This window comes from Cebidichthys violaceus, unplaced genomic scaffold (genome assembly GCF_023349555.1).
Source record: "Cebidichthys violaceus isolate CVI_PGR_0920_01 unplaced genomic scaffold, fCebVio1.0.p SCAF_6, whole genome shotgun sequence".
NCBI classification, from domain to species: Eukaryota; Metazoa; Chordata; class Actinopteri; order Perciformes; family Stichaeidae; genus Cebidichthys; species Cebidichthys violaceus.
This window is the reverse complement of record NW_027176816.1, coordinates 13278268-13306258: the sequence shown is the minus strand read 5'-3', so window position 1 is coordinate 13306258 and position 27991 is coordinate 13278268. Positions and strand designations below refer to the sequence as shown.

The following is a 27991-nucleotide window of genomic DNA, read 5'->3' as shown; positions in this document are numbered from 1 at the left end:
TTTTTTACGTAGTATATATTTCTACTCAGTATCTCAGTATATTGTATTCATGCATAAGTAATTTTGCTCTGGACTTTGTTGAACTTCATCGTGTCTCTGTTGTGCAAAAGAATAATTCTCCCTCTCTGTTCACATAGATAACTAACTGTGTTGTATGAGAATGTTCCATGCCAAGGCCTTTGGGCCGCTTGTTTTGGTTGCTGGCCGTTTGTTTTCACTTGTTGTTCCTATCAGTCTGAGACCAAAAGTCTGAGACCGAAACGTCTGTAATGTTGGCCATCGGCCCCCACCTTTGCTCATTCTGTATAAAGAAAGCTTGTTCACTTTTTTCGAGGTTCTTCCTCACTGAGACTGTACGCATTCTGTTGTGATGATTGAACCTTCTCTGCGCAGAGAATAAATACTTAAAAGACAACCTGGTTTTTGGTATTATGTATTTCAGCATTAGAAGACTCATGCAAAGCGGGTATAGGATTTTTTTTTTCCACCACATGCGACAAACACTTCCTCATCCTCAACGTCAAGAAAACAGAGGAGATGGTATTCGACCCTAAATACATTGGAGACCACTCACCAATGGTTATCCATGACCAGAACATAGCACAGGTTGACTCTTACAGATACCTGGGTATACACATTGACAACAAACTGACATGGAGTATTCAGGTAGAAAATGTCTGCACTAGGGTCCAACAGCGACTACATTTCCTTCGTCGCTGAGGGTCTTTGGTGTCAACCAGAAAGTGTTGCTCCTCTTCTACCACGCCGTAGCTGAGAGCATCCTGCGGTTTGGCATATCAGCCTGGTTTGGCAACCTCAGTGTACAGCTGAAAGCCCAGATCACCCGGCTAACACAACGAGCCATAAAAATCATGGGAGTCAGACAGCATCCCACACTCCAGGCTGTCTTTGATGAAACTATCATCAGACAGGCCCAGAAGATTATTTCAGACCCCACCCATGTCTTCCACCCTGAATACCAGCCTTAGGCAGACGCTTAAGAGTCCCCAAGTGCAGGCTCAACCGCTTTAAGAACTCCTTTGTCCCCCTGTCCATCAAAGCCCTAAATGGCAAGCTAGCCAGAGCCTAAGCCCTGTAATACAAATTTAAATTTATTTTTATTATCTTAACTATACACTACAGGTGTGTTGTATGATGGGCAGTGCGAAATGTATTTGTTGGCTGGTGGGTGGCAGTCTTTTTGTATTGTTTTAACAGCAGACACCGTATGTATGTTTCCAAGACAAATTTCCTTCAGGACAATAAAGTCTATCTTATCTTAAGTGTCGGAAAGATGAAATTTTTTTTCCTGTTTCATAGATGGTTTCAATGCCTTGCTGAGTTGTTGTCCCATGAATACAGGACTGTTCCAAATGTCAAATTTTTTTACATTCAAAGCTTCAATTGGGGTATTCCAATAAAGCTTTGAATATCTGTTGTCATATTTTATGACGTCATCTCCCTAAAGAAAACCATATATCCTCGAACAAAATCCTCAAAGTGATTAATAAATGAGTTGAGTCTCTTTTGATTAAATCAACTTTCTTAAAAAGGAATATAACTCGTCAGTTTTGTCAACATAAATAAATGTAGGTGCGGACAGAGGACTGAGCGCTGTGGAGCATTCCACGCAATGTTTCTGTAAGTTATTAATAACTTGATATTTTCAAGTAAGCTTATCCAAACACACCAAACCTGTGAGTCAACCCGCACATTCCGACTACGCAGCCACTGATGGAAAAAACTACAAATAGTAAAAGCCTATTACTATTATAGCCCTACATGAAATGCTGTTGAATCAATGCAACGAGTGTGTAACTCACACAAACCACATATCAAAAAGGTCTCAAATATCCCATCAGGCACAAAAGCATCTTTTTTGTTGTCTGCTCAGTGTGGTAGCTGTAGCTGGAGGGATGACCCAAGCAGTTCCAATAAGGTTCTTAACACCTACAGTGCTAGGTGAACAGTAATTTATTTCTAAGACGATTATTGTGCAATTTTTGCCTTTGTTTGATAGCTTGACAAAAGAGACAGGAAATGTAGGGAGAGAGTAAGAAGGAAAGTATACAAAAAGGCCCCAGCCATAATTGAACCAGGATGTACCCCTGATCCTTACAGGACACCCTCCCAAACAGTAATCAAAAATAAGAATGTCTTACAAAGTTGTACTGAGGGAGCACAGTAAAAATAAGCCAGAACATTTTCAACTTGCCCCAAGCACAACATAAATATCTACGTTTCTTCAGAGTTTCTTCTTTCAAACTTAAAAACTCAATCAGATGTTTATGATTGCACCTGCTTTGCCAACATGAGGGATATAAGAAATTATGTTAATTTGTTCAGCTCTTCAACACAAGCATGTCTCAACAGATTTAATGAGTTTATAAAATAATGAGCCCACCAAGACCTAACCAATCAATTATAAACTGCAGAACATAAAGGATAGAATACAGTATGCAATAAAATAAATTTAAGAAAAAAATATCAGCACACAGGACACTAAAAAGGGGCTGCCAGGCGTTTTCAGTGCTAGTCCTAGTTCGCAAAAGACATAAAAGTATATTGGAATTATAACCAACAGTTGCACTTGGCTCCAATGGGGACTAATGAAAATAAAAAAAGAGGAAAAATGTATCTTTGTCACCACATAAGAAACAAAAGGAAAGGAACAGGACTGAAGACACAGGACCTGGGCCATCAGGTAGCTGAAGAGAGTGTGCGTGAGCGCGAGTGTGAGTGAGTCATGTGGAGCTACTTACAGAGCTGGCAACAGGTTCCCTGAAGCCCACGCTGAGCTCATGACAGAAGATGTGCAGCAGGAGGCGTTCACATTTCTGCAGAGAGGGGAAGAGAGTATTAGTTGCCTTGTACTGATCATGAGGAGGCCTGTGAGGGTGTGGTGGCTGTACTGACCCTTTGATCATCTGGTCTCAGGTCCTGCTCTCCTTTCACTTTCTTGCTGTCGTCACAGTACTCTATCTCGGGGGTGGTCACACTCCGGCAAAACGTGCAAAGAAAGTCACCCCTGAGACAAAAGTCACAGAGAGGACATTGTGTTAACATTAACTTTCATGATCTGCATGGTCAATTAACTGCAGCTAAAGCCAAACGTTGCGGTGATGTGTAATGTGCTCAGACATTAATCAAGAATGAGCCTGTTACTACAGATCAGGTATCAACTTTGTCAATGTCTGTTTTACTGTTGCATCTCATCCATTCTACATACAGGGTTCTAGAAATTATGCTCCAGGACTTTTCCACTTTCCCACTGTGATGCTCAGTGTTTCCACAACATAACCAAAATATTCAGTGTGAATGTTGTGGCAGTGTGCAACAGCAGTTAAATCGTTATAAAAAATGCACCGCCAAAAGAAACGACCAAGACTGATCACTTACGTTGGGAAGATTTTTATGGTGGGCACATGGCATTTCATGTGGAACACCTTGGGGCAGCGGTCACAGCAGAGCAGGTCACCACCGTTGATACAAACAGCACACCAGTCTTCGTTTGGGTCGTCCTCTTTCCCACAAAAACTGCCTGTTCCGGCCAACGCGCCGTCCCCTTTGGTGCTCGTCCCCTTGTTGGAGTTTCCATTAGTGAGGGGAGCGCCTGCCGTGCTGTTGCTGTTGTTGTTCTCGGAGGATAATGAGGTAGTGGAGGTCATAGTAGAATTTGAAGAAGAGGAGGTGGCGTTTAGTCCAGAACAAGGAGTTTCAGATTGGGGTTCTGTTTTGATGCGCTCCCCTAAAGCCTTGAGAGCATCTTGGCCGGCAGATACAACTCCCAATACAGGAAGGGGGCTGTTCTCCGGACTGCTCATCTGGGGGTAAAAGACACACAAATACATTGGATGGTTTTAAGACAAGATGATAATCTTCTGGTCTTATACTCACATATATCTTACAATACTGTCTGTAATTATGTCGCCCCAGAAGTGATGTCACAAAACAAATGACAAGGAGCTAAGTTTATTCCATCAAAAGTACTTTCTTTTTTATATACATGAAGTACTTTTATCGCACATTCCAAAACTGATGGACTAAGTATTCATACCATGCAGGCACTCCTCCCAGAATCTTTGCTTCGCTCCATCTTCAGAGAAGAAGCTGGACAGCTGTAGCTGTCTTCTGTACCAGGCTCTTGCTTCACCCTCACCTGCTCCACCGGAGCTCCGCCTCCTGGCCCCGCCCTTCCAGCAGAGCTGCAGCTTAAAACAAACCATGCAGAAATAATTAACGCAACCATTTAAAACTCTAACGACAAGGACAAACAAAGTGTGCTTTTGTCATTTGGCCCTTTGGTGTTTAAGATTGTATATAAAGTTAAGCAACTAAAACTTCTTTCAAAAAGGGAAGATTTGCAGATTTCTAACCATATCTCTATCTGAGTTAGGGATATAGTGTGAAAAACGCCTGCAGTTTCTGCCGATGTTCTCCCTATCTCTGAAGGCAGTTGCAAAATCTGTCGTTCTATTGCTGCTTCTAGTTTAAAATGCAGCCCAGACCTCGTCTCCATCTTGCAACGTTGGCTCCTGCTGTTTCAGAGCATCTGCAGCTTGAGCAAGTCTCATCTGTATCGATCGTTGCTTAATATTTGCTCACTTCGATGTTAACTCCGATCTTGTCACTCTGACAAATTTATTTTTTGAATTTTAAGTTTGGTTAAGTCTTTGGTTAATTCATTGAATCAGTGTACTTGGAATCTGGCCTGTATATATTTTCTGGGAATTTTGACAGGGTGTTTTGCTCCTATAATAACTGCATGTCTTCCTACCTGCCCCTGCTCCCTGTGCTGGACGTGCTAGAAGGTCGTGCTGGTGTGTGGGCATTCGACAAACCTGCAGACAGAAATAAGACAGGAGACAAAGACACAGGGGAAGATGAAGCAGCAGTGATCACTACTGATTGTACAAGAACATGAAAGTGTAATTTCATTTCTCTAGGGACATACAAATTACCTCAGTATTTTGGAAGGAGATACAGGATGTGATAAAGGGGGGGGGGGGCCAACTTGCCAATATGTAACACTCAACACTTTTAAACATGGAAATAACTTGTCATGATGATGTTCTGGAAATTCAAGTTAAATGACACATTAAATGATTGTATTGCTTTTGTCAGTCCAGTGTATTACATATGTTTTAAAAGTCACACCATATTTGGCAGTATTTTACAGTTAAAGCCAATTTGATGCTGTTCGTCACAAAACGCAGTTTTCCTTTCGCCAGAAGGTGGCGCTGTGAGTATTATTGAAAATTAGCTTGTGGACATCCTCAGGCCATGAGTGTTATCAAGCATGTGAAAGTTGGGACTGTTTGGAACAAGTCCAGCTGAGTTACATCAGCTTCTTTGATGGGAAATCACATAAAGTAGCCGCCCGCTACGGCTAAGCCATTCCGTCAAACGTAAAGCTTTTGATAACTTTTAATCACAATGGTCTTGAGACTGTACTGACCAAATTTGACGTGGATCTGACAAAGTCCCTAGGAGGAGTTCGTTAAAGTATAGAGACTAGAAATAGGCCAAAATCTATTGAAAAATGACACAAAAATCTAAATGGCCGACTTCCGGTATGGTTTAGAGCAGACCTCGGGGCCCAACTTTTCAAGTACAAAGTGGCCTGGGGCCCATTCAAATATGAACACTGTATTGGTTTAACTAATTGATCTCACTCTTGGTTTGATTTGTATTCAATAACTAAATCAAATTCACTTACAGTTTAACAAGCACATTTCCAAAAGGTCCAGATTGACAAAATCTCCTTGTGCAAAGGAACACTACAATAATATCTAACTTGCACTATTTTATGCCATATATATATATATATTCAAGATGTCTAGTAGTAACAACGTCTCTGTGTAGTAAACAACGGTCAAATCAAATAAAGAAAGTACACATCAATTATATTAACAATTATTAGTCTCAGTTTTCAAATTTAACTGGATGGATTATAAATAATACATAGAAATACATAAATAAATGTTCTTCTCATTTCAAGTAAAATATGGGCTGGAATAAAGAATAACTGACAGAACAGAAAGCTTTTGAAAAATGTGCATCTTAAAATAAATCACTTAATTTTAGAAAAATTAATTTCATTGAATTGCTCTGCAGCTTTAAATTCAGTCAATTCAGGTGTGAAGTGATGTCAATCAAAAAAAAAAATATTTTTCTCACCTTCTAACAAGATAAATGTGTGTGCAGCGACTTTATCTGTGGTTATTCAACCACTTGTTTCAGCTCTATTCTCTGTTAACATCATCATTTGTCAGTGAAATAATGTGTAGTTCTGATCATTATGGACCCTTATGTTTATTTCCTGTGTCTTCATTGCGAATGTGAGTGGATACTTTTGCTTCTATTAAGACATACTGTCATACAACTGCCCGTGGGAAGCTTTCACCTATACGAATCTGGCAATTTTTGGCCAAAGACTCTGAGCTCTTAGTTCAGTTCTCTCTTTTTAGGAACCGTCCTCCGATTTGATTTTCACAAATCAAACATTAATCTTACTGCTCTGCAATCTATTTCCTCGTCTCTCCCCCGTGTCTCACGGTGTGTGTACATTTCACTCGAGTCAGGAAACTTGTCAGAATACCCATATTTGATTGGCTAAACTGCATCACGTGACGCATTGGTCGGCGTGTTACCTGCACTGCTGAACAAGTGCCGAAAATACTGAAAAAGCTGCGCCGGTTAAAATAGTAGCGCTCCGTCAAAATTTTATAATTCTCAATTATCTATCGGTTTTAGGTCCTGGGTCCGGATAAAACGGCGTCTAGGTCCAGATCCGGACCGCCAGTTAGTGACCCCTGACCTATGCGGTCCCGCAGCCCTCGCGGCCCACAGGTGCAAAACTGAAAGTTTTTTGCGGCCCTCTAGGTGGCCCTATGGTTAAGAATCACTGGTTTAGAGCATGGTCCCAAGAGACTTTTTAAAAAAAAGTCTCTCTGAGAGACATGTTCTTACCAAGTTTCATACAGGTACCTTAAACGTAGCACTGGGGCTGGTCTTTTGAAATATTGTAGGGGGCGCTATGGAGGCAATTTAAAACGGCCAAGCCAAAAATCCATGTAAAATATGTCCTCCCATTACCTATGACACATGTATAAAGTTCCATGAGTTTTTGAGCATCCCATGCCAGTGAACCATCAGCTTCCTTTTTCATGGCGAATGATGCGTTGCCACGTCAACAGCGTTCAATGAAAACTCCCAATATTCATAATGATACATCATCAATGTGTTAAGGCTATCTTTACCAAATTTCAGACTGATCTGGTGAACTGGCTAGGAGGAGTAAATAAAAGTATAAAATATGACATTTCTTTTTGCCAGTAGGTGGCACTATGAGTTATTGAACATTTGCAATTTAAGTGTACTATGGGTTGAAGTAGCATCATGCATAAGAAGTTTTGTGCAGATTGGATAATGTACCGTGGAGTTATAACAACTTTATTGTTCATCCCGAATGAGGCATAATGGCTGCCATGTCACGTCAAGATTCATCGTTTGAAAACTCTAGCTTTTGGTAACTTTTCAATAATTTGGTCAGCGCATCTTGACCAAATTTGAAGTCGATCGCATGAATTCTGTAGGAGGAGTTCGTTAAAATACAAAGGCTGAAAAAGTGAAAAATTACAAAAAAAAGCTGAAAATGGGTGAATTACTGTAGCGCCCCCTAGTGGTTGAATAGAATTAATAAATTGCAGGGTATGTTCCACCATGCGATGTGCACATATACAGCAAATTTGATGATTTTAGGACTAACGGTTGAGAAGTTCTAAGTATTGATATACAAGCCACGCCCCAAGAAGTTCAGTAGTCCGTATCTTCTAAACGCTATAAGATAACAAGCTTTTGATAACTTTTTGTGATCTAGATCCAATAATGATCCACAGCAAATTTGATAGCAATCGGACAAAGCGTGTAGGAGGGGTTCTAAAAAATGTGTTTTTCACAAAATTCAAGATGGCAGAAAATTTTGGTAGGCGGAGCTCAGGGGTCTGAGAGGCTTTTTGTAGATCTAGTGGATCTGGACGTGCGTGTTGAATTTCAAGTAAATCGGACATACTGGCCAAGGGGAGTCGCCGGTCTGACTTGTAGGGGGTGCTAGAGAGCCATTTTTTTTACACAGAAATATGTCAGATGGCTATTTTCACCAGACCTGACAAGTGAGTGAGTTGGTGAGTTTTGGGGTATGGCAAATACTCCAAATATGCACCCAAAGTACAAAAATAAAAATCTGAATAAAAAGAATAAAAAAACATTAGAATTTCAATAGGGCCTTCGCTGGCCTGAAGTTGTCGGTTGCTCGGGCCCTAAAAATAAATAAAACAGGATGTTCTGTCAGTCCCTCTCCCTGAATGTGTGGGTACCTGAAGATCCAGGAGAGTGTGTGGACAGTCCAGGTGAGGGGTTCATGTCCACTGAACCAAGGTGATGCTGCGTGCTGGCTGTGATGTAGCGAGACAGGAGGTGTCCGAGGTTGCTGGAACCTGCATCCTCCAGCTAGGAAAGCAGGCAGAGAATCAAGTTACTCTAAAGGTCAACGGATTTTTGTAAATGAATATATTTAATGTCAACTTGACTCTCAACCAGGGAAAATATTGGAAAATGTTGGCCTGTGTCAAATCTGTCTTCTCATTCACAACATCAGACTTTGTAGTTGTGCTTCTCCACACCTTTCCCAGTCAGTGGTATAAATATATAAATTCACATATTTGGTCTTTCATCTATTCTTTACATATTATTCCCAGGAGAATTTTATTTTAAATATGAGCTTTAAAATGTAGCATTCTGGTGTACTCTGAGGAGAAAATTAAGTGATAAGACATTTACTTTAAGCAAAAAACTAATTTATTATTCAGTTATTAATCAGTATTTCAGCTCTAGTATTATTAACCTTTATTTAGACAAAATCCATTGAGACCGAGGTCTTATTTTCAAAAGTTTTAGTCATATAAAAAAGATAGCAAGAGTAGTGCGAACCATCGCCTCTACTACTACTATTACAGTGAACACCGTTATCCAGGCCGCTCCACTTACAGCTCAGCCCTGCGTTAAGCTGCGCTACACAAACAGCATCCTCTTCCTTAAAAGTTCATAAAAGTTATTATGACCACAAAATCACTTCATTCTACTTAAAAGTTAAAAAAAATAACAACCTGCAACCAGGTCCGCCGGTGTTCCGGTTTAACGTTAACAAGTGACCGCGTGAACTGAACCGGAACGGGGAGGGGGGGGTGTTGCATGCTTTATTACGTTAAGTTTTTTGTCCTCCTAAATCACGATAATAACGAACGTTAACAGTAGACAAAGTTCCGCATGCAGTGGACGTTAGCCTTAACCCAGAAAGTCTGAATTGTAACGGAACATAACGTAACTTAACTATAACGGAGGGAAATGAAGACGGTGTAGACATCGTAACGCTGATTGGCCAAGACTCGACACATCACAGATGTTTTATTGCGAAGATCACAACATCACCTTTTCTCCTTGTCTCACTCCAATCTGAGAAACCAGTTGACCCCCCCCCCCCCCCCCAAAAAAAACCTCTACGGATCTACATGATTCACGCGGATGACACATTTTGATTAAAAAAAATAAATTAAAGAAAATTGGCGCCGAAAAGCGACAAGTTTGCAGGTATGCAAGTAGATACATTTAGATTACATTTTTGTTTAATTGAGAGCATTGTTGATATTTTACAGTAGCAGAAGAAAAAAAATCTAAAAAGTAGCAGGTCCTTAAAAAAAGAAGAAGTTACAAATCTGCCCCAAACAACGTTAGAATGTGCGCACCTGAATGGGCGGGATCTCAGGTAGGCAAGGCAGGTTCTCAGGATTGGTGACCGAGGGGATGAGCTCGATGGGACCTATGATGGGGCTGGCAGGGCCGCGGTGAGCATGGGTACCTGCCATACTTGCACTGGTAGGACTTGTGGGGTTGGCATTATGAAGAGATGCCACCGGGAAAGGGCCTGCATGGCCTGGGTTGGAATGCTGCATAGAAAAAGAGAGACGGAGGGATGAAGGAAAAGAAGATCAGGGAAGGAAGGACAATGACAGGAAGTTGAAAAAAAGGTTGGAGTAACAATAACATCGGTCATTTGCTGAGTTTAATCAAAAGACATTTTGTTGTACAAAACAACATGGTTGCATGATCATGCATTTGGATGACACATGCTGCACAAGACACAAATGACAAAGTAGGAAAAAGGTGCCAAACCCCTGATTGTAGTAAGAAACGAAACCTTTGGTGGCTCATCTCAGATTCTATAGACATCTGGACACAAAGAAAAGGGGGCTGGATATAGTGGAGGATTCTCTTACCTAGTCTTAAATGCAGGCAGCAAATGTACATTTTCATTCTGTACACATTATTTGACTTGTGCAAATAATCAGCTATATATGTAAAGGTCATTAGTGAGGCATTGTAAAGAAGAACTGAATGAGGACACAGTACATTTGCACCCTTAATACTTGGATGTTCAAGTATTTAGCCAGTATTTAAATAAATAATTTGATAAATAAAACCTTATATTTCCATGTTTAAAAAGGTGATATTATATGGAGCTAAATCCAGGTCAAAAGTTTTGATCATTTGAAAAAATAATTTGAACCTGAAAGTTCAAGTTATGGTCTTGAACATTGAAAAATACAGCAATGTATTCAAAATACAAATAAGTGAATGAAAAGGGTTTTTTGGGTTGAATATAATTTAGATTCAGTTCTGGATTTTTTTTTTAATACATTTATTTTTTTCATTTTTCACTTTCATATATATTTTGATATTTGAGGTATTGTATTTTTCAGTTTCAGTTTTATATTTTCAGAGTCACATTTTTTTTTTGCAGTTTCAAATCTTTTTTTCACTTTCAAATCGTTTTTTTTCAGTTCAGACTTTTGACCCTGATCTAGAGTGGGGGCGTGGCTTCAACTGAGAGGGGAAGGTCATCATGAGTGACAGCATCACAAAGAAGGCTGAAGACCTTCCTCAACAACGTTGCCTTCAGGTAACGTGGGCACAACGACAATTATGATTGAACACTTTCTATACACCATATTCAGTGAATGCAGAGGGGAAAAACTGAGTGCCAGCTATCCTGAAGGAAACTTCGGAGGGAACCAGCTACTGGTTCAATTAGTCTTTCGCCCCTATACCCAGGTCGGACGACCGATTTGCACGTCAGGACCGCTATACCCTCGCCAGGCGCATATCCTCCGTGGCTGTGAGCCGCGACCCCGGCACTAGGTCGGATTGGAAAGATTCGTCACACATTCACAAACATATTACTGGAGATCTATAAACCACATCTCATATGCGACTGTCGCACTGGGGACAGTCTGCCCCAACAGCGTCGCCAGGGCGGGGATCGTCTCAAGTAAAAGGCGTCAGGGGTCTGCGGCGATGTCGGCAACCGACCCAACCCGTCTTGAAACATGGACCAAGGAGTCTAGCGCACGTGCGAGTCACAAGGTGAAGCAACTGCAAACCCGGTGGCACAATGAAAGTGAGGGCCAGTGTGCCGGGTGAGGTGGGATCGCACCACCGGCCCGTTTCGCCCGCACCGTCGAGGTGGTGGAGCGTGAGTTTGAGCGATAGGACCCGAAAGATGGTGAACTATGCCTGGGCAGGGCGAAGCCAGAGGAAACTCTGGTGGAAGCTCATAGCGGTCCTGATGTGCAAATCGGTCGTCCGACCTGGGTATAGGGGCGAAAGACTAATCGAACCAGTAGCTGGTTCCCTCCAAAGTTTCCTTCAGGATAGCTGGCGCTCACAGTTTTTCCCCTCTGCATTCACTGAATATGGTGTATTGTATAGAAAGTGTTCAATCATAATTGTCATGGTGCCCACGTTACCTGAAGGCAACGTTGTTGAGGAAGGTCCTCAGCCTTCTTTGTGATGCTGTCACTAATGATGACGTGCCCCTCTCAGTTGAAGCCACGCCCCCACGCTAGATCAGGGTTAAAAGTCTGAACTGAAAAAAACGATCTGAAAGTGAAAAAAAGATTTGAAACTGAAAAAAAAAAATTGAATCTGAAAATATAAAATCTGAAACTGAAAAATACAAGACCTCAAATATCAAAATATATATGAAAGTGAAAAATGAAAAAAATTAATGTATTAAAAAAAATTCCAGAACTGAATCAAAATTATATTCAACCCAAAAAAACTTTTCATTCACTTATTTTTATTTTGAATACATTGCTGTATTTTTCAATGTTCAAGACCATAACTTGAACTTTCAGGTTCAAATTATTTGTTCAAATGATCAAAACTTTTGACCTGGATTTAGCTCCATAATATTACTGAGACAATTAAAATCTAAAGTTTTCAGTGCCAAAGTATAACCCTGTCAAAACGGAGTGTGAAACAGACAAAGAGCAAATTGTCTGCCAATGTGAAAATTAAAAAGCATTAATGTTCCATGTGGAGTTTTTGACTATTAGTAGCGCCATGGAGCTGTATTTCTATGAGTGGGTCCCTGTTTTGTTTCTTGCACAAGGAAACAGTCCTAGATATGGTGTCACACCTGCTGTTGACACTGATCAACAGGTAGCAATAACAAAGCAAGATATGCTACAATGCACCAATGATGACACAGAAGAAGAAGACTGCAAGCTAGTAAACAAAGGAGGGGAATGCACTTGACGCGTTTGTTAGACCTAAAGGAAACGTGTTTGGTTAATAACACTGACTGTAAACACAATTCTTGTTTGTTTACAAGAAACCTTCACAGGGCCCTTGATAAACATGAAAATATACTTTTACATCTTAATTTGTTTGTCTGAATTATTTAAGATTTTAGCACAAACGTTTGCATTTTTATTTGAATAAAGGCAGCATTCTCCTTGGCTTGTTTTGAGGAACCTGTGTTGTTACCCAACAAAACTAGCGTCCCTTTTCCACTGCACAACCTTCACAAAACTTAACCTAACGTGTAGCCATCTCAGAGGGCTACGGTTTTGTTTGCACCGTAATCAAGTTACCGGAACTGAATTCTATGTTACTGCAAATGAAAATGCAAAGCCCCTTTCCATACAAAATTACAATGCAATCTCGTTATGGTTATAATTGGCAGTAACCTGTCCTTTGTCAATGGAGTTTTCAATTTAATTAGGTCAGTTACAATGTATTTTCAAACAAGAAAATGTAAAAACGGAAATTTAAATTGTATTATTTCACTTAATAAATTATTTTATTACAATACTGGCAGCTCTGAACCTAATACTTGAGAAGGTTAAGGTTTTTTTAAGCATATACAAATAAGGATTTCACAAATAGTCAGACAATAACAGCCTGACATCAGACTCTGCATAAAGAGTGATAGCTGACTGATAATGGATTTTTCTATATTGATACCAATTTTTACCAATACAACTATTTGAGAGTTTTTTTTAAATACCCAGATAACAACAACTGTACCATGTGTATATTTTTAAAGAATTGTGACCAGTATACGAATATGTATATAGGAGTGGGACAATTTACAGTTGAAAAATAAACCTGGTGGACAAACTATGTACTGGCCTCATCAATTATGACCTTATTCTAAACATACTCTAAAGATTGAAAACCACAATGCAACACACAAACAGGAAATTCTATATATATTTGCTGGACTCTTACACTCCAATTGCCCCAAAAATTCTACAGACTTGGTGCAAAAAAGGATAAATGAAACTTCACTTAAATGTCTGTTAGTATTCCCAAATTATTTTGCATGCTCAAACAAATATATATATATATATATATATATATATATATATATATATATATATTTATATTTATATTTATATTTATATTAGGTTAAAAAAAACAACTACCACATTTGCACATCACATAATTTACAGCAACATATGTGTTAGACAAAAAAAAGTAGATCATATATAAAATCCAAACATTCAAAGTATGTTGTAAACAGCCCAAATTTCACCCGTGTATCCATTTCATCCAGTGAAAGCAGAGTGTGTTTCCACTGACCTGTCTCTGTAGCTGAGGCTGCATCATGGCAGGATACTGCTGTCCATTAAGTCTCGGCTGAGCCGTGGGCATTCGACCCTGCGGTGGACCCGGGAGACGCATGTGGTGGGAGGACGGGTACATGGGGGGGCCTGGCCCACCATTCATACCCCCGGGCCCTCTCGGTAGCTGTTGCATACTGATGAGCCTTGGAGGCTGTCAAAAAAAAAAAAAACATACAGATATACAGACTGTGTGAAAATCAGATCATTGGATAAACACAACCATGGCAATTTATGCTAACAGCATGTGAAATTCAGGTTCACGCAATGACAGGAACAAAATATATAGTTAATGCTGACATGACAGGTAGATTTATCAACCCCTTGATCCACAGAAAACAAACTGAAGACTTGAATTATCAATTCAGAAATGTATCCTTTAAAAATACTAAATATTCACTGGTTACACCCTCTCAAATGCTAAGATTTGCTTGCTTTTCCTTGTTTAACAACATTAAATCATATATTTTGAGGATTTTGGCAGATGATTAGACAAATTGAGTGATCTTAGATCAATTTGGGTTCCCCAATTTGTCCTTTTTGTTTTGTAGTTTGATGATAAAAATGATGAATAATAGATTGATTAACGAAGTCCACAAGTGTGTTCATCTTGGATTAATTCTTATGGACGTTTGTCACCAAACCCCCTCAGGCTGCTCCATTCACCCATAAATATTCCTAATCTTGTACAGCCAGATCTCCATCTGTTAAAGCTCTGATGCCTGGAGAGATAAAAGACTTTGATTAAAAAATTAAAATAAAATGTTGAAGTAAGCTTCTAATATCTTAGCGAGCCTCCCAGGTGACAGTTTGGAGCACAGGTTTTCATTGTATTCAGTGGTTCATTGACTGGTGAATGTTTTCCATACCGGCTGCTGACCCATGGGTTGCCCGGCCTGTCTGGCGTGCTGCTGGGACATTTGGGAGGCGATGCGCATCTGTTGCTGGATCTGCTGCTGGTGCTGGTGCTGCTGTTGTTGTTGTTGTTGCTGTTGATGATGCTGGTGCTGGTGCTTCTGCTGTGCATAGGCCGCCTGCTGCATGTGCTGCAGCCGGAGCTGGGCCAGGTTGATCTGTCCTGCTTGCTTGCTGTGGTGACCTTGGCCTGGAGAAATGGGTGGTCCTCCTACCATCACGCCGGGCTGTTGCACAGGCGGAGGTGGCTTCTCGATAACCAAATTACCTACAAGAACAGAAAGCTTAATTTTTAGAAGTGCTCTAGACAGGTGGGAAATATTCCTTTATTGTATTTATGCAACAGGGCACTTTAATATATTTCTTACTGCTGTTCACACTGTTTATAGCCACTGTACTATTAATAAGGCACGACTTAATCTGATCAGCCGGATGATGAATATCATGTAGAAATAATAAGCATGTAAAGACGCACCTTTCAATGGCAAATTCAGACTAATCTTGTTTAGAATAAATCAATAAGAGACTGAAAGTCAATATAGACAGAATTATTGACTGATACGAAATAATAATAAGGTAATAGGCCTCCCCCACCTAGATTCACTACGTTTTTGGCCCAGAAGGTGGGGTCACAGAAGAAGCGTACAACTCCGTTGGCCTGGGGCGCTGGCTCCAGTCTAGCCTTGAAGAGCTGGCGAAGCTGGAACAGAATCTACACACACACACACACACACACACACACACACACACACACACACACACACACACACACACACACACACACACACACACACACACACACACACTTCAATTAATGAGCCTGGCTTGAGTGGAGGAACAAATGCCCATTTGTCAAAATGCCCTTTGGGAGTATTATTCCCACAAAAAACAATAAAGTTAACACAATTATCTAAGTTGCTGATTGTCTTGTGGTAAGAAGTCAAAGACATGCGGCAGAAGTCTCTTGTTTGCGTCAATAAATAAATATCCCATCCACAAAATTTGCTTGTTTGGCAAACACAATTATCTAGAAAAGGCTGATCCAGAAGCATACTCCAAACAAAATGTCACATCTGCTGCTGAAAACAGATTTCAAGGACATACAGAAAAATACTAGCTACAACACTACATCTGATAGTTTATTGCTATTCATGTGCCCGATAGGATGATGACAAAGTTATATCAGAAGCAAACACAGCTCAAATGTTCCTCAAAACCTGAGGTCAACACTAAAAGTAGAACAATTCTGCTCATGTACAGCAGGGATCCACATCCAAGTGCTTCATCGTTATAACAAACCAGCCATGTCGTCTGCAACTTCAGTTTTGTTTGGAGCATCAGCGTGAGCATCTCAAACTGCTGAACATCTGGGGCTCATGGGAAACATACCAGCCTCTTGCTGTAGAGCAGCGCCGTGCTGCTGCCAGTAGTGATGGCCCATTGGCAGAAGCTGAGCACATGGTGGATCTGTTGGGCCAGCTGGGTGGTGTCCTTATGCTGAGACACGAGCCTCATACTGCGCTCTTTGGTCACACTCTAGACAGAACGTGAGATTATTCTGGTTAAGGCACTGCTACTGAAAGAGCCCGAACATCCCAGACAAATGAATGCTAGTACAAAATGGATGAAATAATTAGATTTGATTAAAATTGAATGATCCCTGTGGGGAGCTTGGGTTATGTCTGCTGCTGCTTACAGCGGTCGATAATGGAATGCAGCAAAAACAATTAAGTAAATAATCACACAGCAAATGGGGAAGAAGCCAAGTATATAACAATCGAGATTCAATGATTGAACTGAGCAAATATATGAAGGGGAAAAAGTCACAGCAAGGCTCTTATAGATAGGTAAGCATGACGAGGAAATTGTAATTCTTAATGTGTGTGTAACATATACAGTAAAAAGGAACACCTATGATAAATAAAGGTGTGAGTACACAATGTAAAGAAAATTGTTGTTGGATGTCTCATCATATTTGTATGGGCAGATAAGTAAAGCTTTTTGCAAACCATGTGGTCGATATGTGGTGTAATTTCGCTATGTTTCAGTGCAATTAGAATGAGTTAACAGCCACAGAATTAGCTTGCATAAATACATACAAAAACTATTGTTTCTAATCCATACCAATAGATTTACTCATATTTTCTAACGGATTTTGCAGATCTTAGCCAAACTGACTTAATTAATATTCTCTTACCTCCAACTGCTGCAGCAGGGACTTGCCCTTCTTGTTAATCTCATTAATAAGAGTAAATACTGCAATTTTGATCTCGTGCTCCACCTTCTTGTGTGTCTCATTCAGCTCTTTTAACCTGGATGAAAAAACAAAACACTTAGAGACCCTAGCCACCAATAGAAATGCTGCAGTGGATATTAACATGCAGTAACTATGTCAATGGGCAGCACCGGAGAGGAAACTGGAGATGAAAAAAACCCGCACCTGCTTTGCACCTGAGATACAGAGTAATGCACATAGTTCTTCTTTTCCTGTAGTTTGGCCACACTGGTCTCAATGATGCCTTTCTGGTTTTGGAAAGCCTCCTCTAGGAACTGGTACCTGTGAGTAGAGGAAGCAACACTCTTTAAGTTACCAACAACTTTTAATGATTACTAATAGAAGATTTATGAGAGTCTGAGCCGGGAATTCTTTGCTTTGCCTTTCTTTGTGTTGGTGAGAGCAGTATTCATTTTCTGTCTACCAGGTGGGAGCTTCCATTCAACTTGCGAGATGCAAAGCAGTCTCTGATTAGATAACTAGTTAAGCTTAGTTTATACCCGGCATAGTGAAGCCAGAGCGAGGCGCTGTCTCGTGACTGCCACAAATAGTTCACTGATAAAAGCACTAAACATGTCTGGGGATTATGCAAAGAAGGCCAATTCACTTTTAAATTGTTTACAGGGTATTTAACCTTTGTTTCTTTACAGTGCATGTAATACTTAACTTGTTTCTTTACAGGGCTTGTACAAAGGCAATAAAGTAGTCCGTGAATATGAGATATGAATCTACAGATAATTAAAACGAACGGCACATAGAGTGTAAATGCCTCCTTCCATGCTCAGAGCTTGTGCACCATCTGCAGAGGCTCGCGCTACGGTGCCAAGCACGAGCATAAACTTCAGGCACTTCAAACACAGCACCCCCGCATGCAAGGCATTAATCGTCTGTTAACGCCTAACAATCGGTTAACAAGGTGTGGTTATTGGTCAGAATCCCTAGAGGGACGTGTCAGATGTTGAGCTACCTGTGCTCCTTGTGCTCCAGCAGCTGGCAGTCCCTACAGGTCAAGGTGTCACAGGTCTCACAGAACAGCTTCAGTGGCTCCTGCTTGTGGATGGGACAGAAAACAGGCCTCTGTCCTGACGTACCAACAGACTCTATAGACACAAAAGAGAAAAGACATCACTGACGCGTAATTGGAGAGACAGAAATCAGTAAAAGGCAAGTTAATCGTAGAAACCGGTGAAAGAAAGACGGAACAAAAGAAAGACAAATATAGACAACAGCAAAAAGTCATGTCAAAGCCAGCTCAGGTTGGCAAACAGACGGTCCTCAGAAAACTCTGGTCAGAGCTTCAGGGTGTTCGGTCCCCTGGCTAGAGTTACCATCTAAGCAACCAGACACTGCAGCACTGTTGCTATGGCAACAGCCTATCAGTGGCACCATGTTCACTGTGTTTCAACTAGGGTTAGTCTTATTTCAGTTTTTGCAGTCTTAGCTTCACGGCCCTTCGCGGTGAGGATCAGCCATCTTACCGGAGGCAGCGTCAGCATCCTCCTTCGTGTGGATCTTGTGGTCCTTGGTTATTTTGACCCTCTGGTGCGCCTCCACGCAGGTCTTGCACAGCCATTCTCCACACTCCACACAAAAGCCTATGGTTCCTGCGTTGTCCTCGCAGCTTGTGCATACCTTGAGAAGATTACACCAGAAAGCACATGAAATGAAGCTTCTACAGTGTTTCCAGGCTGGAGAAAAATGTCTGATGTCAAAATGCTAACTTACTAATAATAATAATACAGTGGTATAGATAACCCATTATGGTATATTAAAGCCTAAACTACCTGTTTACATTTGTGTTAAACTAAACAAATGGTCATAGGTTCTCTAAAATAAGTTGGTTCAATTGAATTTAGAGCATTAATGTACAGTTCAGATTTTGTGTCTGAGTAATGGGTCAAGAGCTGCATAGTTATGCAGCCAAATACAGGACAATAGTTTTGATCATTTGAAGAAAAAAAAGTTGAAACTGAAAGTTAAAATTTTGGTCTTGAACTTTGAAAAATATGTATAATGTATTCAAACTAAAAATAAGTGAAGGAAAAGTTGTTGGGGGTTAAATATAACATATATATATTTTGATATTTGAGGTCTTATATTTTTCAGTTGCAGATTTAATATTTTCAGATTGATTGAGATCTTTTTTTTTTTCAGTTTCAAATCTTTATTTCAGTTTCAGATCTGTATTTTTTCAGTGTCAGACTTATTGCCTTGATCTGGCATAGCATCAACTGAGAGGGGCGCGTAATCACGAGTGACTGCAAAACAAAGAAGGCTGAGGAACGTCCTCAACCACGTTGCCTTCAGGAAACGTCGGTACCACGAGAACTATGACTCAACACTTTCTATACACAATATTCACGTGATTGCAGTGAGGAAAAAAAACTGCAAGACACCAGCTATCCTGAAGGAACCTTCAGAGGGAACCAGCTACTAGATGGTTGGAATAATCGTTCGCCTCTATACCCAGGCCGGCCGACCGGTTACCGGGGGCCGGGATCCCACCTCAGCTGGCACGCTGACCCTCACGATCATTGTGAGATCAATGATCATAACTATTGGCCTGGATTTGAATCCATGCTTAGTGTTTTTATCAGTGGTGCTAAAGGAAAGCCAGTGCAATCAAAAGGAAAAAGAAGCATATTCCTATGTTTGTAATAAAACTAATTTGTCTTTCATCTCACTTTAAGTCCCAGACAAACCTGCAGCACACGGTGAATATCTCTTCGAGATACTCTCGGTAGTTATCAAAAAAATGATCACCTCTCCAAACACCTATGTGGCAAAGCATCGATGCAGATACACTGAAGTACAACATCATGGCCGCAAGGCCAAACGCTTTGACATACCTGTGCAGCCTTTTCATCAGACGCATTGGTGGCCTCTGTGGTATCTTTGACAAAGTAGTTGTCAATAATGTCGCTCTGCTTGTAGTCCTGGTGGCACACTGAACAGCGCATAACATTTACTATGGACAGAAAAGAGACAGAAAACAAGAAGGAGGGACACAAGTCAAATGACATCAAAAAGATCAGCCGCTGCTCTACACATCCAATGCTTGGTGATAACTGATTGATGACTGATCTTTGAAGAAAAATGCAAAACAAAGCCAGAGAAGCAGTGACGAGGACAAGCCCACGTGAAACCTATTACCTGACTTCTTATGAAGCCCCCTCAACTCTTGGCTAAATATAGTCCTGCTTCAAATTAATGAGGATTAATAAGAGGCCCTCTGCATATTTTCTGCTTATTTCCATAATTTCCTTTAGGTGAATTCCTGTCGTTATTAAAAAATTCTTGGCACCGTGGGACACCTACTGCTTATTCATGGGAGCTAATTAATTAAGCGCCCGTCTCCAGGAGATTCAATCTTGTCATCTTTGGCATGTTTATTAGAATATTAAATCACATGACGAAGCAACGAGGACTGTTTCACTTAATCGCATTATTTGGCTTTGTTAATGGAATTAGCTCAATTACTACTACAATCATACACCCCAGAAAATAATTAGTTCAGTGCATTAACTTGGCCATTTATTTTCTCAAGTCTATTAATGTGCAAAATATCAAACTTCACATAAACACAAACATTTTAAATTGAGTCAGCATAATATATGTCACCCCTCCCCCTCTAACTCATAAGCCCATAAAATCCCCCCCCTCACCAGCCAACTGAGGTAAAAACTGGTTGAAGCCAGTTTAACCCGGCCTACACTGGCTTGAGCAGCACACAGCCGGTTTGTGTAAGCTCCAGCTGCATGGGTCTCTGAGTGATTGGTTGTGAAAGCAGATGGACTGGGGTTGTGTTGAGGAACCCAAACAACCCCAAAATACACACATACCACACAGCTGTCACTGTGAACTGGAGCAGCCCCCCCCCCCCACCACCACCATATTCATCAAAAGTTTTGCTAAAGAAGATATAAAGGGGAAAAAAGACTATAATAGCATAAAGCATAAAAGCAAGCAGGTCGGTTTGACTAAATTGGGCTATTGCTTTGCCAAATATACATTGACCTCGTCGATTTGCAAGTGCTGGGTGCATTAGTACCAAAGATTTACCACAGTGAGCCGCAACCAACACTTACACTGTGATCAAGTTATAACACCAAATATCCCTGAAATACAGGAAAAGAAAGAAATCTCGGGGACCATCATTTATCTTGTAGAAGTGACAGATATCATCACATTTCAATTCTGCTTGGTGTTAGTGTTCACTTTCACTTCATCACAAGATGGAAACCAACCCAAAATTTGGTCTAGCCACAAAAATATTTGTATCTTAGTCACATTTAATCATCTTCACTTCATATCTTTTTTACAACAAAACGAGAAGTAATGCTACGAGAAAAAAACAAATGCAATTGTAGTATTGTGCATGTTAATGCACGTTTAACAGATAAAGCATTCTTCAGACACACCTGACAGGTACTTCTGGATATTCAAAGGGCAACATCAGTAAGAAGCTAAACAACATGTTGCGTTACAAGCTGCTGCCATACAGTGTATTATAGCAGACATCACAAAAGAGAAGTAGAAAGTCAGGATGAATTCATGAACTCGTTTCTGAACTGCATTCTTAACTAGCTTTGACATTTCCTCATTTTATGTACATGACTTAACATGCACATTACCATGAAAAAGATTTTCTGATCACGTATCAGTATCCCACCTTTCCTCTGATCTGGTAAAGCACAGGGTTTAATACTATCAATTAGTAGCTTGGGTTAGTGCTGTGACCGGGTAAGGGTCCTTTATGTGAAGCCATGTTAATCAAATGCTATAAATCTAGTTGCTGACAAACTTTTTGTAGGATTTAACTGCGACAGTGGAAGAGGCCAATGAATAATCTTCTGATATGTTAGAGCTTTCACAAACTCAGTCAAGTAGTGCAGAGAGACTGGGCCAAATGTAGTTCTGTATTATGTGACCCCCACCTTCCAAAACTCCGGTCAGAGTCAACTGTGGCCAAAGGAACATTTAAAGTGAAAAGATATTCCCATGTCAAATTCAAATTGTAGGGCTGAGTGAGGTCATATGAACCACATCATCTACTAAGGATAAATAGGAAACCCCCCATATATATATTTTATATTACAGTTCTAGAAATACAATTCAGACTTTGGATTCTGAATCTCAAACTATAGCTTGGTGGCAGGTAGTGTGAGGAAGTGAGGTCTACACACAAAGCTAAAACCTGGAGATTAAAGGAGTAATTTGAGATGTCACCAGGAGACACTAAGAGCCCCTTCTTAACTGCCAGTGCTCAGGTCTGTTTTTAAATGGATGTTGGAGTTACATTACCTGGTTCAGCACTGCAAAAAATATATTTCTGTGTAGTAGTTCACATAAACATGAAATGAGTCCAGACACCTGCCAGTATAGCATCGGTTTAGTTGCTCTACAAAATATCGACTGGCTGAAGTCTATTTTCAAGAGGGAGGCTATGTCAGGACATTTATGAATTAAATAGTGCAAAATGGAAGAGACAAAACATAAATCTACTTTTGAGGAGTAAATACACCTTTCCAACCTGCTCTGTTTTCCGTGAGGGGAAGAGAAAACCATGCAAAAACTATTGTTTTTGCTTTGGTTTACTAAGTCTGCTCGCAGCCTGAAGCTTTTGTTACTTGAGCTGAACTCCAGCATCTTTTAAAAGCGGTAAGGTAGCAAACCTATTGGCGAGACAAGTTTGTGTATGTACTTACATGGCACTGTTAATTATGTTGCATTGTATTCACAGAGGCAATTCATTTTAGAGACCTCGTAATCATGCCCTTCATGTCCCATAGTTATGGTTAAGACCCAAGACTTGTGACAATTCAAGAAAATATATATTATAAATAGCACAGAGATGTCCTACAGTTAATATAACAACTTAGCATGTATATATCCAGAACATGCTGTTTACGTGTTGACATGACATTTGGATTTTAGTACAAATATTTTTCTACATTAAGTAACTATTAATAGTTACAGTATTTTCAACTCCAGTCAGTCTCTTCACTAGAGAATAACTCACTGCTAGTACTAGTTGTTAATGAATGGTTTGACTAGAAGCACACAGTGTATGATCACCACCCATTCAAGTTAATGTCGTCTAGCGTTAACTGTTAATCTACTAACAAGTCAATATTGTTGTAAATCATTAAAAACAATATAATTGTTCAATTTCTGGAGGGATTGGAAATGAATAGTGTTAGCGTAACTCCTAGAGAGACTGCTATATCAGGACACATCTGACATCTGCCAAATGATAGTATTGCCTGACTATTAACAATGACAACTATGACAAGACAGAACGTGAAGTCTGATGCAAGTTTAGTCTCAATTGATCAGTGAGAAACATCTCAACTGATGTTTCTCACTTCCTGCCTGTTAATAAAATAACACTATATTATGGTAGAAAAAGTCCTGGACGGATAGATCACTGGTGGGCTCCCAGTAGAGATGGGAGTGTGTCTAACTAACCACAGACAGAGCCGCCACCTTCAAGTAATGCAATAGTAGTAGGCATCAATGTTTATAACGTTAGGTATTAAGAATCAGACCAACCGCCTAGCTGTCAGTTTCCGTTAGACCATTTCAACTGACGCCGAAAATAAATTAACATCAACTGTTGAAACCCGAAGTTTTGACTGACAGAAATCCATCCTAACAGAGCAAATGACGGTGCAAAGATAACGTTAACTTAACGTGAACTTACTCGTGATAAACTCACCTATGTGTGTGTCAGTCTGCCCGTGTGGTCCAGGTACCTGCACGCTTATCTGTCGGTCTGGTTGCGGGATACATTTTAGGCAAAAGGAGTGCAGACAAGGCAGAAGTTTGGGTTCACAGTCTCGGCTCTGAAGACTTTGTTTACACACTGCGCACGTATCCAAAAAATTGATGGGAGCGGATACTGGCGTAGCCGCTGGAGCCGTAGGTGGGGGGGACATTTCAGTGGAGAGCCCGCCAACAGGAGCATCCGCGGCGGCTAGGGTTTCAGCTGCCGTCGGCTCTGCGTTGGAGCTGCTGGTCGCAGCCGGGCTCACGTCGTTGCTAACGCTAACGTTGACTTCCCCAACGGCAGCAGCAGCCCCGCCGCTGCTAACGTCTCCACTGTCGCTAGTGGGTGTAGGTGTCCCGTGAGCGTTATCATGGGACTCTGTTCCGTCATCATCCTTCGTGTTTGATTCTATGACTATTACCGCATTTTCCACTTTCGTCTCTGGCTGCTCGTTATTTTGCGCTGATGGCACCGAGTCCGAATTAGTAGACGGTTCCATATCCTCCTCGCCTTTGTTATCCGCCATCTTCCTTCCTCTTTGAACCGCTGCACGCCCTGCGTAACTTTTCGGACCATGAGTACGTATGATTACGTCATGACGTCGACCAATACCTTATTTACTCGTTTATGGCTCGTTCACATTACATGATTTAAGTATTCTACTCACCAACAAAACATCCCATATCAGAGACAAATTGGGATTGGCTCGGCGCTAACAGGAAATGAATATCTGTAATAAATAAACATCACTACAGGGAGGATTGGGGCGAAATTAATACATTATTAAACACACAAGAAAAATATAGAAAGAAGGGAAAAACACCACAAACGCATATAAAAAAATGCAATAATCCATATTGCAAAAAACCAACCATCTGGCAATGTCCACAATGTCTCTCAATAAGTTAGATGTTGTAAAGCTTTCTTGTTTTTAAATACTTTACAGACAGAATCATAGAACGTCCTAAGTTCCACATACAACTTGTTTTAGTTTGGAAGAAACTGAAAAAATCGGGGCTTGTGAATATATATATATGGGCCAAAGCACAGATATTCTCCCAAGACAGTCAGGCAGAGAGATAAACGTGTTGGAATCCAACGAAGGAGGAGTTTTAGGTGAGTCTGCATTTATTGTTTTGATTGAAAGCAGAATAATCTGCGTTAAGTGATTCATCTCTCCCTCCTTATATATATATATACTTCAGTGAAGCCCGCGTAAAGCCTGGTCCATGATCGGGCTGTGTCAATGGCAATGCTTTCGTTTCTCTTCCACTGATCTGAATCAGTGTTATATATATATATATATACTGAAGAAAATATACTGAAGAAAGAGGCCTTCCGGGATATGTTATCCCGGAGGACTTCTGAGGCAGTTGCAAGGTACCGACAGACCCGAAGGGCTACAGCCGCTGCCGTGAAGGAGGCAAAGCAGCGGGTGTGGGAGGAGTTCGGAGTAGCCATGGACAAGGACTTTCGGTCGGCACCAAGGTGTTTCTGGAAAACCATCCGGAACCTCAGGAGGGGGATACGGGGAAACATCCAAGCTGTATACAGTAAGGATGGGACTCTGTTGACTTCAACTGAGGGGGTAATCGGGCGGTGGAAGGAGCACTTTAAGGAACTCCTGAATCCGAATAATACGCCCTCTACTGTAGAGGCAGAGCTGGAGGCTGATGGGGGAGCATCATCAATTTCCCTGGTGGAAGTCACTGAGGTAGTCAAACAACTCCACAGTGGCAAAGCCCCAGGGATTGATGAGATCCGTCCAGAAATGCTGAAGGCACTGGGTGTGGAGAGGCTGTCTTGGATGACACGTCTCTTCAACATTGTGTGGAGGTCTGGGATGGTGCCTAGGAAGTGGCAGACCGGGGTAGTGGGTCCCCTGTTCAAAAAGGAGGACCAGAGGGTGTGTGCCAATTATCGCGGTATCACACTACTCAGCCTCCCTGGTAAAGTCTACTCCAAGGTGCTGGAATAGTCCGATAGTCGAACCTCGGATTGAAGAGGAACAATGTGGATTCCGTCCTGGCTGTGGAACAACGGACCAGCTCTTCACTCTCGCAAGGATCCTGGAGGGGGCTTGGGAATACGCCCATCCGGTCTACATGTGTTTTGTGGACCTGGAGAAGGCGTATGACCGGGTCCCCCGGGAGATACTGTGGGAGGTGCTGCGGGAGTATGGGGTGAGGGAGCCACTTCTGAGGGCCATCCAATCCCTGTACACCCAAAGCGAGAGCTGTGTCCGGGTTCTCGGTAGTAAGTCGGACTCGTTTCCGGTGAGGGTTGGCCTCCGCCAGGGCTGCGCTTTGTCACCAATCCTGTTTGTAGTATTCATGGACAGGATATCGAGGCGTAGTCGTGGGGAGGAGTGTTTACAGTTTGGTGGGCTGAGGATTGCTTTGCTGCTGTTTGCAGATGATGTGGTCCTGATGTCTTCATCGAGCTGTGACCGCCAGCACTCACTGGATCGGTTCGCAGCCGAGTGTGAAGCGGTTGGGATGAGGATCAGCACCTCTAAATCTGAGGCCATGGTTCTCAGCAGGAAACCGGTGGATTGCCCACTCTGGGTAGGGAATGAGTCCTTACCCCAAGTGAAGGAGTTCAAGTACCTTGGGGTCTTGTTCGAGAGTGAGGGAACAATGGAACGTGAGATTGGCCGGAGAATCGGAGCAGCTGGGGCGGTATTGCAGTCGCTCTACCGCACCGTTGTGACGAAAAGAGAGCTGAGCCACAAGGCAAAGCTCTCTATCTTACCGGGCAATCTTCCTTCCTACCCTCACCTATGGTCATGTGGACTGGGTCATGACTGAAAGAATTAGATCGCGGGTACAAGTGGTCGAAATGGGTTTCCTCAGGAGGGTGGCTGGCATCTCCCTTAGAGATAGGGTGAGAAGTTCGTCCATCCGTGAGGGACTCGGAGTAGCTGCTCCTTTGCGTGGAAAGGAGCCAGTTGAGGTGGTTCGGGCATCTAGTAAGGATGCCACCTGGCAAGACCAGCTGTGAGGAGACCCCGAGGGAGGCCCAGGACCAGGTGGAGGGACTATATCTCCAAACTGGCCTGGGAGCGCCTAGGGATCCCCCAGTCAGAGCTGGCTGATGTGGCCCGGGAAAGGGAAGTTTGGGGTCCCCTGCTGGAGCTGTTGCCCCCGCGACCCGATCCCAGATAAGCGGTTGAAGATGAGATGAGATATATATATAACAGAAACACACAGATTACACCCTCAGAGGTCAAGAAGATCAGCAACACCCAGAGTAGCGTGTTTGATCAGGAAGAAAAAGAGCCTCTTTAAAAGAATCAGGCAATCCGTTCACAAATCTAATTTTTTTTGTTTTCCTTTTGCAATTCTGTATGCAATGGTTGAAAATAAGTATAAATGAATACAATATTATCAGGTACATTATTCGTAGCATCTTCAAAAAAATTTCTTACCGGACCGCTTGGCCCCACAATCAAACATGAAAACGGTAATTGCAATCTTGGATTAAAATCAATTTCCTCTCCTACTTCCATGTGCAATTTTTTCTTTTATTATTTTATTATTAAAACAAATAAACAAAAATAGAAAAATAACATAAACATAAACAAAACAGTGTCACCAAAAGAAAATCAATAACCATTCTGTGACAAGAGGAAATTCTTCATTTCTGAACCTCTTCTAAAATGAAGAATTTTTCAGGCGGGAACCCAATTTATCTCGGGTAATGTTTTGCTGAGGCATGATAACACCGCAGCTGTCTGGATTTTGAATGGAACTCTCTACCAGATGTTTCACACTGTCAAAGTAAATTTTTCTACAGCTTTCATGGGCCTGTCTGATCCCCATGACACGCATCGGCACTCTGCCAGATTGCGTTTGATAGGCGTAGCTTTTCGGTCCAGCGTCTACAAATTCGTGAATGGTATTGCCTCCCAGCTCATGTGCAAACTTACCCTATAACTGTTGAGGCACATTTTAGACGTTTGTCTTTTGGAAGGGTTATTAAGAATTTTGTCACAAT

General features: G+C 41.4%; 1 protein-coding gene across 4 annotated transcripts in view; it reads right to left on the bottom strand.

Moving 5' to 3' along the window:
- The window catches only part of trim33 (tripartite motif containing 33), a 29645-nt gene extending 5095 nt beyond the window's left edge, over positions 1-24550 (bottom strand). For 2 of the 4 annotated variants that reach the window (XM_068732820.1, XM_068732821.1), the window contains exons 1-18: positions 23942-24550; positions 20070-20188; positions 18699-18852; positions 18188-18320; positions 17386-17502; positions 17143-17257; positions 16335-16481; positions 15540-15657; positions 14900-15213; positions 13990-14184; positions 10231-10287; positions 9804-10004; positions 8379-8511; positions 4778-4841; positions 4058-4211; positions 3400-3824; positions 2917-3028; positions 2763-2837 (exon numbers count right to left, since the gene is read on the bottom strand). In XM_068732820.1, the coding sequence (XP_068588921.1) occupies positions 2763-2837; positions 2917-3028; positions 3400-3824; positions 4058-4211; positions 4778-4841; positions 8379-8511; positions 9804-10004; positions 10231-10287; positions 13990-14184; positions 14900-15213; positions 15540-15657; positions 16335-16481; positions 17143-17257; positions 17386-17502; positions 18188-18320; positions 18699-18852; positions 20070-20188; positions 23942-24518 (3210 nt within the window). In that variant the 5' untranslated portion in view covers positions 24519-24550. The remainder of the gene's footprint in view (positions 1-2762; positions 2838-2916; positions 3029-3399; positions 3825-4057; positions 4212-4777; positions 4842-8378; positions 8512-9803; positions 10005-10230; positions 10288-13989; positions 14185-14899; positions 15214-15539; positions 15658-16334; positions 16482-17142; positions 17258-17385; positions 17503-18187; positions 18321-18698; positions 18853-20069; positions 20189-23941) is intronic. The other 2 variants (XM_068732822.1, XM_068732823.1) reach the window with 1 other exon arrangement.
- Between the last annotated feature and the right edge of the window lie 3441 nt (positions 24551-27991).